Source organism: Cydia strobilella, chromosome 24 (genome assembly GCF_947568885.1).
Source record: "Cydia strobilella chromosome 24, ilCydStro3.1, whole genome shotgun sequence".
Classification (NCBI taxonomy): domain Eukaryota; kingdom Metazoa; phylum Arthropoda; class Insecta; order Lepidoptera; family Tortricidae; genus Cydia; species Cydia strobilella.
Window position 1 is genome coordinate 2,506,267 of NC_086064.1, and position 14,409 is coordinate 2,520,675.

The window sequence follows — 14,409 nt, forward strand, 5'->3', positions numbered from 1 at the left end:
AGCTGATATGATTCTTGATCTTGATGGTTGATTGATATCTTTATTGTCTAAGGACTCTAAGGTAACAGCATACACATTTTTTGAAACTTTGGGAATGTACATATATTTATGCCCTTGACTGTACACCCCTGAGGTTCCTCCGTGGAAGCGAGTACGTAGGCATGTCCTGTTGGATTCCGACGACAAAATAACGCTGGCTCAATTCAGAGCTTGAAATAGATATCTAACCAGGGGGGTGTCACTACGCAGTTTAGGTACATTTAACCGGCGCACCGCCCGGGCAGGTGTATGGCAGTGGGCTGCCGCTCGGCTCGCACGATAGTCGTGTCACGTGGCGCTCGCGCAAAATTAAAACGTAATGGCTTGGAAATATAAATATTGGTTGCCCAGAAACAATATTAGGAACTGACCGATATATTTTCAAAGGAAAACGGCCGGATAAAAAAAAATATGTTTACAGAATCAACGTTTGTAATTCCTACATATTAATCTAAAAAATAATAAATCAGTAGGTATAGGTACAAAAACTTGTCAAGTGACAACCCCGTGCCGACACTCGCAGCTCGGTCATAAAACTGCGGCGCGCAAAGAAGATTTACGGTTCGTGCGCGGTCATAAGTTTCAATTTTGCTTGCAGGCGGCGAGTGTAGGTATAATTTCATACCTAAATCTGACTTGTGAAGGAGTGAATTTTCTGTACGGTAGTACTATTAGTTATTCTGTGACTGATTCTGTAGTTATTCTTTCCTATTACCTATATCTATACGTGCATGTGCATAAAGTCTATATAATGATTAAATTAATACTAATACCTGCATACTTTAGATTTAAGACTATTGCTGTGCCCTACCAGGGTCCATGTGAAACCCACTATGTATGTACCAACAAATGTAAACCATGAATGATGCAATAAATAAATTATGAATATACCTAACTCCCAATCTATGCTAGAAAGGAGATTATAGAGTAATGAATAAAACCACAAATACCTTACAGTATAACGTATATTTTGATCGCCCACACATCCGTCCTAAATACAGCTTTTATACCACATAATACAGAGCGAGCGTCAGATATTTGGCAACTATAAAAGGAATGAAAAACAGGCAAGCGACTTACTTAATTTTACTTATACTGTGGTATCCTCACATGAGTACGTGGCCTATTAACCTTTTGGACGCCAATGACCGATATATACGCACCGTAGGTTCAACGTCAAATACCGATTAATAGGTCATAGACCACAGAGCAACATCGACCTACGTGCATGTGCATCAAGTTCAATTTTAGTTTTGACACTTCGGTGACGTGGCGTCTGGATGAGACTGCTTTTGTGTTTGACACGGCGAAAAGGTTAAAAATAATAAAACCATCACAGTAATGACATCAATAGTTACACAACTTGCACATAGGGCTCCACGTAGACCCAGTGCGGTTTGGAGACCTCACAAGCAATATAGTTGACAAATATCTAACGCCGACTAGCCTAGCGTGCTATATACGAAAAACATCACGAGTGGTATTTTCATTATTTTACAGTACATCTGGTGCTACATTACGACACCCTGTGCTATAATAAGCACATTACGTAACTGCGTCGAAAATTTAAAGGTAAAACGTTGTACGATACACGTGCGAATAGGTAATTCGCAATTTTATCGCAAATAACTATTGTATATCTATAGTGTAAGCTTTTCATATTAAAACCCACATCTCATATTCAAAAACATGGCTCACACGCCAACATCATAAGCATATTTTTATGCTATGAGCACAACTCGCCACTTTTTTAAATTACAGGCCATTTTGCCAATTGCCATTTTTAAATGCGTCACAATATTTATAACGAATTACAAATAATTTCTAATAATCAAGATCACGTAGATTATGAAATTCACATAAATATGAGACTGACATAATCTAATATGTATTTTATTAAAACATACAGGGCGAACATTAAAACTTTTCAACATATGATTATTTTGTATAACCTATGACGAAAACGTGTATGTATCATTGTTTAAAAGATTGATAAATTTTATGCAATCGCATATTCTTTTTTCACTGTTTACTGTCCAAAAAAAATAATTCTTATAAATTAAATCCATAACAAATCATCCATTGTGGTATTTTTAAACTATATAAGACAAAATATTGCAATGTGCTACAAATTTCAAATTGTTGATGTCACAATGTTGTCTTCAAGCACGAATAAATGTGACATTTTCAACCAAAAGGTACCACATTGTCGCTTGTCAATAAGGTTGATTTCAAATTGAAGCCACATGGAAATAGCGCCTTATTGACAACCGACAATAAGTACCCTTTTGGTTGAGGATGGCACAAATGTTAATAGGGAACGTGCATGAACTATAGAGGGCAGTACAGGAGCCGTCAGATTTATGGCGCGAGGGGTAAATGTGAAGTTTATGCTTCCGACGTAGGCCACAAGATGGCAGAACCTACTATGCACAAGAAAACGCACGAGAACGGTAGATGGCAGCAATTGCTTTGACAATGTAATTTCCGATTCAGGCCACAAGATGGCAGACCTACGCGTACGGTCCCTGTAGATTTTTAAAACTAAACTTGTATCTCAAAGGCATCTCGGGCCACTCGCAGTGTCAGTGTATTAAGGTCTAGATTATAACTAGGTCTAGCTTAGCCTAAAACCCTTCCTGGTAGGGCTTGGAGTCCAACCGTGCCTGCAGCAGTTCCAGCTGCCGTCGGGCTTCGCAGACGGGGAAATTGTTTAACTCATAGTACTGCGGGGCTATCTTTAGTAGCCATTCAGCTGGAAAAGAAAATAATATTGTTAGCTATTTGTCTCATTCAGTCCTGTAATAAAGGTAATAAGCTAGTAAATGTGCCATTTTCAACCAAAAGGGTACTTTGTCGCTTGTCAGTAAGGCGCTATTTCCATATAGCTTCAATGGGGTTGGCAACTGTCAAAGGTTTGCAGAGATGGCGCCATCATAGCTTGCCCCTTTTTCTATGAGATTTGGCTTAAAGCGCTGGCATCCAGGGCATTAAAAAAACAAAAAAATTTACACAATTCTAGGGATTGACAGGGCAAGCTATGCTGGCGCCATCTGCTAAATATTTCGACCGGCCAACCCCATTAGAAAACAACCTTATCGACAAGCGACAATGTGGTACCTTTTGGTTGAAAACGTCACAAATATAACCCCATGTGCAGAGCGTGCATGGCAGAAGAAGAAACAACAAAACATATTCTCCTAGACTGTAAACAGGTAGAAGTATATAGGAGCAAATACCTAGGGAATCCATGCACACTAAAGGAAGCAACTAGCAACCTGAAGACCTTGCTAGGCTTCGTGGAGGAGCTGGGGTGGTTAGAGTAGTGCTACCTCGTTTCACGCAAAATAGGCACATTGGATGTCGAGTTGCGGAAAATGCCCAGCAAAACTACTAAAACCTTAATAAATTAACCCCTCCTTTACCATCAACTCGATACTAGCTTTTTTCTTACATAGCCTGTGTACGGTGACAGCTGTCATCTCTCATTATTTGTGTCGCTTCTAACTCGGGTAAATCCATGCGACCCTTGAGCAAATATCCATCCTATCACATTTTGTTAATACCAAAATCGCATAATCTAACAGACGGATTTACCCGAGTTTTAAGTTAAGCGACTCATTTATAACATTAAAACGCAAAAACGTATTGAGATGACAGCTGTCATTGTACCCAAGCAAAGCTAGACTTAGAAATTAAAGAGGGATACTGCCATGACCGGATAGGCTAGAGGTGGGCAGTGGCAGTGACCCTGCCTACAAATACAAGTCGATGGTCCTGGGTTCGAGTCCCGTCACAGGGCGGACACGCTATACATCAAAAATTACTTGCGTTTCTATGTGTGAACGGCACGTCTGTACACGCGTCATGCGTCATAGTGTAAGTTGCTTAAAAACAGTATTGAGCGGTCGGCAAACGGCCGTCAATCTGGTGTCGCGGGGCGAGGGCATTAGAGTCGGGGCGGGGCGGGGCGTGGCCGTTCTGTATGATAATACTATTACTTATTCTGTGGCCCCGGCTCAGAATAAGTAATAGTATTATCATACAGAACGGCCACGCACCGCCCCGCCCCGACTCGTATTACCTCGCCCCGCGACGGAAATCTGGCGGACTTCTGGCGTGCTCTCAGTGCTATTTTTAAGCAACTTACTCACACTATGACGCGTGTACGGACGTGCCGTTCACACATAGAAACGAAAGTGATTTTTGATGTATAGTATAGCGTGTCCGCCCTGTGGTTAGGGCTTGTAGAGTTAGAAGCTTGGCTCTATGTGAGATCTGAGTAGATAAATATGTAAGCATAGAGTGATCACTCCATACATCAGTTTTGTTTTATTACCAAAGTGATTTTTGATGTATAGCGTGTCCGCCCCGTGGTCCTGGTAAGCGCATTTGTTCCTGTGTTATGGGTGTTTTATATGTAAATAAGTTGTAGATGACCCAGTCGGGCTCATGATCGAGGCACGTGGAGGGATGGAGCTGGACTATCTGGTTGTCCTTCACTCTGTACTGTCAGTACTCACGTTTAATGTCGGTGACTGTTCTGATGTAGTTCTTAGTGGTGAGCACGAACTCGTTGTAGATGACCCAGTCGGGCTTGTGGTCGAGGCATGTAGAGGGATGGAGATGGACTATCTGGTTGTCCTTCACTCTGTACTGTCAGTACTCACGTTTGATGTCGGTGACTGTTCTGATGTAGTTCTTAGTGCTGAGCACGAACTCGTTGTAGATGACCCAGTCGGGCTTGTGGTCAAGGCACGTGGAGGGATGGAGCTGGACTATCTGGTTGTCCTTCACTCTGTACTGTCAGTACTCACGTTTGATGTCGGTGACTGTTCTGATGTAGTTCTTGGTGGTGAGCACGAACTCGTTGTAGATGACCCAGTCGGGCTTGTGGTCGAGGCACGTGGCGGGATGGAGCTGGACTATCTGGTTGACCTTCACTCTGTACTGTCAGTACTCACGCTTGATGTCGGTGACTGTTCTGATGTAGTTCTTAGTGGTGAGCACAAACTCGTTGTAGATGACCCAGTCGGGCTTGTGGTCGAGGCACGTGGAGGGATGGAGCTGGACTATCTGGTTGACCTTCACTCTGTACTGTCAGTACTCACGTTTAATGTCGGTGACTGTTCTGATGTAGTTCTTAGTGGTGAGCACGAACTCGTTGTAGATGACCCAGTCGGGCTTGTGGTCGAGGCACGTGGAGGGATGGAGCTGGACTATCTGGTTGACCTTCACTCTGTACTGTCAGTACTCACGCTTGATGTCGGTGACTGTTCTGATGTAGTTCTTAGTGGTGAGCACAAACTCGTTGTAGATGACCCAGTCGGGCTTGTGGTCGAGGCACGTGGAGGGATGGAGCTGGACAATCTGGTTGTCCTTCACGGTGAGGTAGTGCCCGGTACGTTCTAAATGCGCCACCTAGAAATAAATCATTCAGAAAAATATTATTAAACTAGCTTTTGCCCGCGACTTCGTCTGCGTGGACTTAGTAACCGCAGCTAGAGTAAGAATAGCGCCTGGAAAAATTCTCATAGCAATCTAAATTTGAGCATATTATGCACACAAATTAGCAGGCACTTCGTTAATTATCTCAATTCCATCCCGCTTTTTATTATTATTATTATTATTTCATTTTAGACAGGCAGCTGATGCTGGTACGTCTAAATCATAGTTCACTTAGCACAGTTAGCATAGTTTGTCTAGTCTATTTTTAAATTGATTAACACTTGCAGAGTTCACAACTTCTGAGGGTAATTTGTTCCAAGCCTTTACTACTCGGTTTGCAATAAAGTGTTTGCCGATATTTGTTTTGTGCTTTGTTGTTATTAGTTTAAGGTTGTGTCCTCTTGTGCGCGTGTTTGAGTTTCGAGCGAACAGATCGCTTAGTTCTGGACAGTCGTAATATCCGTTAATTATTTTGAACGTTTCGATCAAGTCGCCGCGTTCACGCCTTTTTTGCAGTGTTGTCAGGCCCAGCTTGACTAATCTTTCTTCGTATGAAAGTGACTTTAGTTGTGCGGGAATTTTAGTGAATCTACGCTGCACTCGCTCGATCATGTCAATATCTTTTTTGAAGTATGGATTCCATATCTGAAAGCCATATTCCAGAATTGGTCTTATGTAGGTCTTATATATCTTTAGCATTGTTTCGGTGGTGAGGATACGAAAAGCTTTTCTAATTATGTAGATTATAGAGTTAGCCTTTTTTACTATTCGTGAAATATGGGGTTCCCACTTGAGATCATTAGACACTATGACTCCCAGGTCTTGTTGGGTCATGGTTCCTGCTAACGCTACGCTGTTTAAAGTGTATGGCAACTTTGGGTTTTTGTTGTGCATGTGGAGGACTGTGCATTTAGATTCGTTGAGGTTTATAAGCCAGTCTAGGCACCAGTCCCTAATTCGGTTCAAATCTGACTGTAGTTTACTATGGTCTATCATGGGGTTTACAAAAAGCTTAGAGTCATCTGCAAAGAAGCTGAAGTTGGATTCGATGGTGGTTTGTAAGTCGGTAACAAATATGCTGAACATTGTGGTTGAGATGACCGATCCCTGTGGGACGCCGCTCCAGACATCAAATTCGTCAGAAACACTGTCAGCGATACGTACTCTAAATTTTCTGTCGCTTAGAAATGATCCTATCCATTGTAGAAGCTTTCCTCTTATGCCAAAGTGCTCGAGTTTGGCCAGGAGTCTATGATGGGGCACTCTGTCAAAAGCTTTTTCATAGTCCAGGTATATCACGTCGATTGGTTCTGCCTTATCCAGATGGCTAGACCAGACCTTGACACATCCTAGTAGGTTAGTGACAGTGGATCTTCTCTTCATAAAGCCATGTTGTTGATCGACAATTATATGATTCCTATCTAGGAATAGCCTTATTTCGTCGTTTATAATAGCCTCCATTAGCTTAACTGCTAGACAAGTTAGACTGATTGGTCTGTAGTTGCTGGGGTTAAGTTTGTCTCCCTTTTTGTAGATAGGTGTCACTAAAGCGTTCCTCCACTTTTGCGGCACGCTTGATGTGTGAAATGACTCCTTCATTATATGCGTAAGAGATGGTAGAATAGCTTTACATTTCTTTAGCAAGACTGCTGGGATTCCGTCGGGGCCCATGGAAGTGTCTTCACGTAGCTTCTTCAATTTGTTCCAAACTTTATCTTCCGAAATAGTGACGTCACATAAGGATTCCTGGATCCGAGGGCATGCAATAGGTGGTACCGTGTCGTGTGGCTCCTTAACATAGTTACTTTCAAAACGTTTGGCGAGGGCATTCGCAATGTCAACCTCACTTGTTACTGTCTTGTCTCCATCATGCATAACACGGGGAACTGAAACTTTTGTGCTTAGTTGTTTTCTAATGTAGGCGTAAAACGCCTTAGGTCCGAGATTTAAAATGCGGCTTTCATACTCAGTTCTAGACTGCCTAGTTAAACTTAAAAGTGCATTATTAAGTGTTCTGTAGTGCTTGTAATCATCTCTGCATCCTGTAAGTACATATTTGTCCCATGCCTTTCGTTTGTCCTGTATTTTTTGTTTTATATTCTTGTCAATCCAAGGTTTCAGTGGTGGTTTGCGCGGTGGCCTCACGTTCGGTGTGTGCTTGTTGGCCACCTCGAGGAAGGTGGATTCAAATGCTTCCCATTTGCAGTTAGTTGTATTATGTGTGCTTACTAAATTTAAAAGATTGCGTTCATATAAGGCCGAGTCTACACTCTCTGTGTCTGTTTTGAAGTAGTTTTTCCTGTTCGATTTTATACTTTTACTTAATGTATTATTGTTTTCTATTTGCATTGACAGTAGCAAGAAATCATGATCGGATTTGCCCACAGGCGGTTGGTGTTTAACAGCTGTAATAAGGTTTTCGTCGTTCGTCATGACCAGATCAATAAGGGAAGACCGGTTGCCTTCTCTGTGTCGAGTGGGTTTTTGGACCAATTGATACAGATTGCTTTGTACGAACATTTCCTCAAACATATACTCTCTTCTATTGTCGCTATGTTGAATGTTTGCTAATGGCCAGGTTATCTCACGGTAATTAAAATCTCCAGTAATGATGACGTTACACGATGTGGACGCAGAGGATATCTCACTTATCAACATTTTTTCTTCATTTATACAAGAATCTTCTGGTCGATAGATGCATGCAAATAAGAATTTGTATTGGTTTAAATTTATATCTAACCATAGCGTGTCAATAGACTGGAGAGAAGAGTAGCTGGTATTTACTTTAGCTAGTATTTGTAATCCACATACCTCCTGAGCAACATACACAGCGATGCCTCCGCCTCTTCTGTCAACCCGGTCCTTCCTGTATAGATCATAACCCGGAATACTCACTAAGTTGTTGGGTATATTCACATTTAACCATGTTTCAGTCACAGCTATGATTATCGGCTTGGGTTTGCATGTAAGAACACGAGTATGAAGTAGGTCGAATTTAGGTTGTAACGAGCCTAGGTTAGTGTATATAATGATATTGTCTAAGATAGGTAGAATTGTATTGTTTTGTTTGCATGTTGTTGTTTGTTTTGGTGTTATTGTTGGGTGGCTTGGTTTTTTGATGAAGTTATTATTTTAGGGCAACCGTTTATGAATTTAATTGTAAGGTTTTCCTCTCCTTCATTGGTGCGTTCCTCCAATTCTGTGCGTTGAATTTTTAGGTATTCTTGTTGTGAAGGTGTTTGGTCAGACTTGATGTTCTTGCCATTAGAGTGCCTGCCTTTGTTTTTAAGAATCTTCAGTGCGTCGTATTTGTTGTTAAATATGATTTTGGTTGGTCTCGGTCTGGGTGAACTGTTACCTGGGCGTCCGAGACGCACGACCTTGACCCCGGACATGTTGACCTCCCCGGTTATAGTGGCTACAATTTTTTCACATTCTCGCACATCATGCTGGTTCCTTTCTTCCGGTTGGTTAGACGAACTTTCAGGTACATTGAAGACAATGACATTTTTGGCCCGTTTTTTCCGCTCAATCAACTCTTGAATGACCTCTTCCCGGCTCGCAATGTCATTGCGCCTTTTCAAATCTTCGACCTGTTTTTGGAGCTGTTGTATAGACTGCAGAATGTTTGGGAGCTCGCGCATCGTTTTTTTGCAGTCCGTGCACAAGAATTGAACCACTCTTTGGATTGTTTTTAACTCAAACACGCGCACCTCTGTTGGTGAGAGGCCTGCACATTCTTGGCAGAGTTTGGTCGAGCAGGAGTCACAACCAATGACTATACACTTAGCACCACTTGATTTATTACACTTCGAACACTTCATTGTTGTTTTTGATATTTATTAAAGTATTTTTATTCTATAAAATTATATAGTTGATATTAGTGTGTTGTGGGTAGGATGATACACTGTTTTAACTTTTAGTACAAATTTTCACTATTTTGATATTATTTTTCTTGGATAACACTTGTGTTAGAGTATTTCACTATATTTCACAGTTATTTGCTGATATTTATCGTAAAAAACACTTTTAACTATTTATTTAAACACAGAGCACAGCAGAAGCTTGCTATCGCGAACGCGCCGAACTACCCTCTTTTTTACCCTTTATTTTACTTTCTTAAGGGATGATTTTCGGGATAAAAACTATCCTATGTCCTTCTCAGGGACTCAACCTATCTCTATGCCAAATTTCATCTAAATCGGTTCAGCGGTTTAAGCGTGAAGAGGGAACACACAGACAGAAAGACAGACAGACTTTCGCATTTATAATATTAGTATGGATAATCAAGTAAACTATTACATATTATATGAATTAAATAGGAAATTTATCTAACTACACTTGTGCGGCATTGCCTTATAAGTCATCATGACATTTTAGCGCAGGCGCAGGTTAGATGGCGCTGACGTCGCTGCAAAGTGGATGCGTTCGACGATAGATAAGGCCGTGTTGTACGGTTGCGTTCGTGGTCCACAAATGGTCTCGCCGGAAGACCAGCGCTGACTTTAGGGTTAGCATTATGCTGAGACGGGGACCATTTCGTGGTAAACTAGGTATATATTTTTTTGTTTTAAATATACTTTTCCTTTGTAATACGTTTGTATGAAATGTAGTTTGCTATGAATAAATGAAAAAAAAAAGTAAGATTTCGAAATAATTGAGAATGTTCAAAAATCAACGCGCAATGATGTACGTACGCGAAGCGCGGTCATCGTGAACGCTACTCGCACTGTTAGTGAAACCTAGGCTCGTAGTATGATGTGTGCACCCATATTTTTAGGGTTCCGTACCGAAAGTTATACCGTATTTTATTCTGTTTTTAGTATTTGTTGTTATAGCGGCAACAGAAATACATCATCTGTGAAAATTTCAACTGTCTAGGTACATAGAGTAACTTATACTAGAGCGGTACTGTCATAGTAAATTTTGTAACCGCTGTAAATTCACTGCCATCTATCGACATACTTTAAAACTAAAAATTAAGATTTATAAAAATACAATAAAATGTATTTAAATATGGATAAATGATTTTTTTATTTGCATTAATTAATTTTATATGATTTTGACCCATGTTCTTTCACTGATATGCGTTAAAATTATAAATAACAAATGAAACTGTCAACGCCCTCTATACGAGAGTAGGCCAAAACTAGTGGCGCCATCTGATCGAGAATCAAATTTTCGTGATTTTTCGAGGCACGTTTTTTCCTTAGACTGTGTCTATCTATTACGGAGTTATATCTATCTTTGCTAGGTATCACGGTGCCTCAGCCTGGTGACAGACGGACAGACAGACAGACAGCGACAGAGTCTTAATAATAGGGTCCCGTTTTTACCCTATGGGTATGGAACCCTAAAAAAATTGTTTCAATGTAACCTCAACCTATATCTACCAGGCTTTCATAAATCGCTAAAAACGGAATATGTCCTTTTAAAATCACTTTGGGCAGAACGAGGATAGTCAAAAATAGATATAGTTACCTGCATGAAGAATCCATTTACCAGCGCTTTTCTTATGTTAATGTAGTAGTCCTTGCTTGTGAATTCTGTGCTTGTCCGTTTCAAATTAAACCTGAAAATAAATCATACAAAAGTAGAATTATAAAACAGACTATTATCGCTATCGCGGCCGAAATGAAAATGCTGCGCTGGGCCGGTGGTGTCACCTTACTAGACCGCATCCGTAACACCTACATCCGTGGTAGTTTTAAAGTGAGACCTTTACCCGAAAAAATAACCGAAGGGAGACTCCGATGGTTTGGGCACGTCATGCGCCGAGAACCCGAACACATGACACGCAAGGTGCTAGATATGTTCCCCACACAATCGCGACGAGGAAGACCCCGACTGACATGGCTGGCAAAAGTAAAGAGGGATATGGAAGAAGCCCAAATCCCGCCTGAGACGACCCAGGACCGAGAAGCCTGGCGAAATATAACTAGGAGAGCCGACCCCAAATAATGGGAAAAGGACAAGGAGAAGAAGAAGACTATTATCGCCACCATGAAATAGGGGATGGACTGCAATGTTCTGCCACCAGAGTGCAGCACTAGCCTTTTAGTAAACCATAGAGTAACTTATACATCATGGAGACTATATAAAGGAGCCAAATCTCTATGTATGAAAAGTGTCCATCAAAAAACAGTAATTAGGCGGAGCCACCATACACCGAAATACTACCAAAAACAACCTACGTAATTTGGTCGGGTTATTTGTTGGTTCATGTTATACTCATGTCCCAGAGCCTAACTAGCGCCACCGGAGAGATTAGGAACTATTTGTTCGCAAGAAATCACACCTCCGCGGATGCTGGCAGTATATTATATATAGATAAAAGTTAATGTAGCTTCTTTTGGGCTTTTGCATGTCAAATGTCACTTCAATTTTCAATAAGAAAGATTAAAACACATATTTTTACACTTGGAGTTATTTCTATTATAAACCCATCAGACCCGTAAACATGGTCCACACGAACCGGGTGTAAATAAAGGAACCAGCATTTATTGACGGACCAAAGGGAAATACCTATAAAATACCAATTTAACACTGCGAGGATATTATGACTGCCGAGGCTGTGATGAAGATATTCACCAGGACATCGGAATCCGCCAGTGTTGAGTGTGTTAGGATTTATAATTAGGACCAGCACTCGTAAGGTAGTAAATAGGTAGGGTTTATAGTGAACTCCAGGTTGGTGAACATTTTATTGTAAAGTGTACCTATTTGGTAGTTACATGGGGTCAGATTCATTTGTAATTTAGTTCGTTGAAATTATTTAGAATTTGATTTTGTCAACGCAACCTGACCGTTAATGTGCCGTTATTCGTTTATCCACTCGATATATTTTTATCTGTATTGTGGATTCATTTTATCTGTATTAATTATAAACAGAAATTATTACCAGGGATTTTAAAATAATAATTGCATTATAAATTGTTTATATACATTCAAGGTTTACGTACACCAGCTTCCCAAAAATGGTTGAGGAAAAGGATTTAGTTCGCAAGAGAGGCAGTTACAAAGGTCAACTCACCTTATTTACCACATACCTAGGCAAAGTTAATGAAACGTCACTAACTCAAGCGGAAGCCAGTCAATTGCAGTTGCGTACAGGTAAGATTGAAGCATTGTATGCACTTTATGACGATGTACAGACACAGTTGGAGTGCAGCAGTGATAATTTGGATGCACACATTACGGACCGAGATGAGTTTCAAAACAACTACTTCTCTGTACTCTCGCGGGCCCAGAATATGCTCAGTAATTTTAATAAAAAACGTGATGAATTTGAGTCATGTAGCAATCGTGGGTCGCGAAGTGGTTCAAATAATCGTAAACTGGTTAAGCTGCCAACTATTCAGTTACCGAAATTTCAGGGTTCATACGAGAATTGGCTAGGTTTCAGAGATACTTTCACAAGTCTAATTCATTCGAACGATGACATCGATAACATTAATAAATTCCATTATTTAAGAGCATCGTTGGAAGGATCTGCGGCCTTGGTTATTAACTCTATAGAGTTTTCTGGGAGCAATTATGAGGTGGCATGGACACTCTTATGTGAGCGGTATGATAACAAGAGGTTGTTATTGCAGAACCATGTATCTGCGCTCTTTAACATCGAGCCAATCACTACGGAGTCGTCCGTGCATTTAAAACGTATTATTGACCACGTAAACAAAAACCTGAGATGCTTAGAATCACTAGGCGAGCCTGTCAAGCAGTGGGACACGCTCCTTATTCACATCATTAGCAACAAATTAGACACTACGACATTTCGTGAGTGGGAAGAACATAAAGGAAGCTTTGATAAGAATGTACCTATTTCATTTGATAATTTTATGACCTTTATGCGTAATCGTGCAGATTTGATTGAAACCTTAGAGTTATCGAGCGCCTCAGGTGCCGGTCAGTCTAGTCAGCCGGCTAAACTCGCATCTAAACATAGGGTTTTGCTTTCTACTCAACCCACTGAACACTGTGTCACTTCTCAGTCTCAATTATGTCCGAAATGTAATGGTGAGCATAGCTTAAATAACTGCTCTCAGTTTCTCGCGTTAAGCAATATCGAGCGGCTTAATTTGCTGCCGAATTATAAAGTTTGTTTTAATTGCTTCCGACGCGATCACTATGCAAACCATTGCAAGAAGGCAGGCTGTGGAATATGTAAGCGTAGGCATAATTCACTCGTTCATGTCACAGAACATACGCAAAAAACGGAATCGAGTTCGTGCGAGCGGCCCTCGTCGCCAGCGCCGGCTACCGCCTCCGTCCCTGCATTATCGGCTCGCATACGAGTAGCAACTCCACACTTGAATGCATCTGAACCAAATGTCGGACTACTAACTACTGCATTAATTAAAGTATATGGGCATGACAATCGCGAGATCATAGCCAGAGCAGTTTTGGATAATGGTAGTGCGTCTTGTTTTATGACTGAGAAGATGTGTCAACAGTTAAATGTACATACTAATCCAGTAAATAAATCGATTACAGGCATAAACAAATTAAAGTCTCACGTAGGTAAAATGTGTCAGGTGCCAATTAAATCGTTAGATGACACCTACTCGACTTATTTAAGTTGTTCTGTTTTGCCCTCGATATCTGACGAGATGCCTTATCAACGGATGGACATATCACGAATGAATATTCCGTCTAACATCCGTTTAGCAGATCCTAACTTTCATAAACCTTCCGAGGTCGATTTTTTAATAGGGGCTGACCTATTTTGGAACTTGTTAGGGTCGCATAAAATTGAATTAAGCGATGGACAGACGATACTGTTTGAGACTAAACTAGGGTATATAGTCGCAGGCCCAACAAACAGCTGTCAAGTATCGGCCCCTTCGTGTATTAATTGTTGTTTTACAAATGTCACTTCTTACGCCAGTAATGAAATGCTTGACGATGAGACTCGAACCC

General features: G+C 40.8%; 1 protein-coding gene across 1 annotated transcript in view; it reads right to left on the reverse strand.

Moving 5' to 3' along the window:
* Positions 1-986: 986 nt before the first annotated feature.
* Positions 987-14,409, reverse strand: part of LOC134752124 (putative pre-mRNA-splicing factor ATP-dependent RNA helicase PRP1) — a 30,108-nt gene continuing 16,685 nt past the window's right edge. Inside the window, exons 9-11 of the mRNA XM_063687699.1 lie at positions 10,969-11,059; positions 5,004-5,460; positions 987-2,794 (exon numbers count right to left, since the gene is read on the reverse strand). Coding sequence (XP_063543769.1) covers positions 5,287-5,460; positions 10,969-11,059 — 265 coding nt within the window. The 3' untranslated portion in view covers positions 987-2,794; positions 5,004-5,286. The remainder of the gene's footprint in view (positions 2,795-5,003; positions 5,461-10,968; positions 11,060-14,409) is intronic.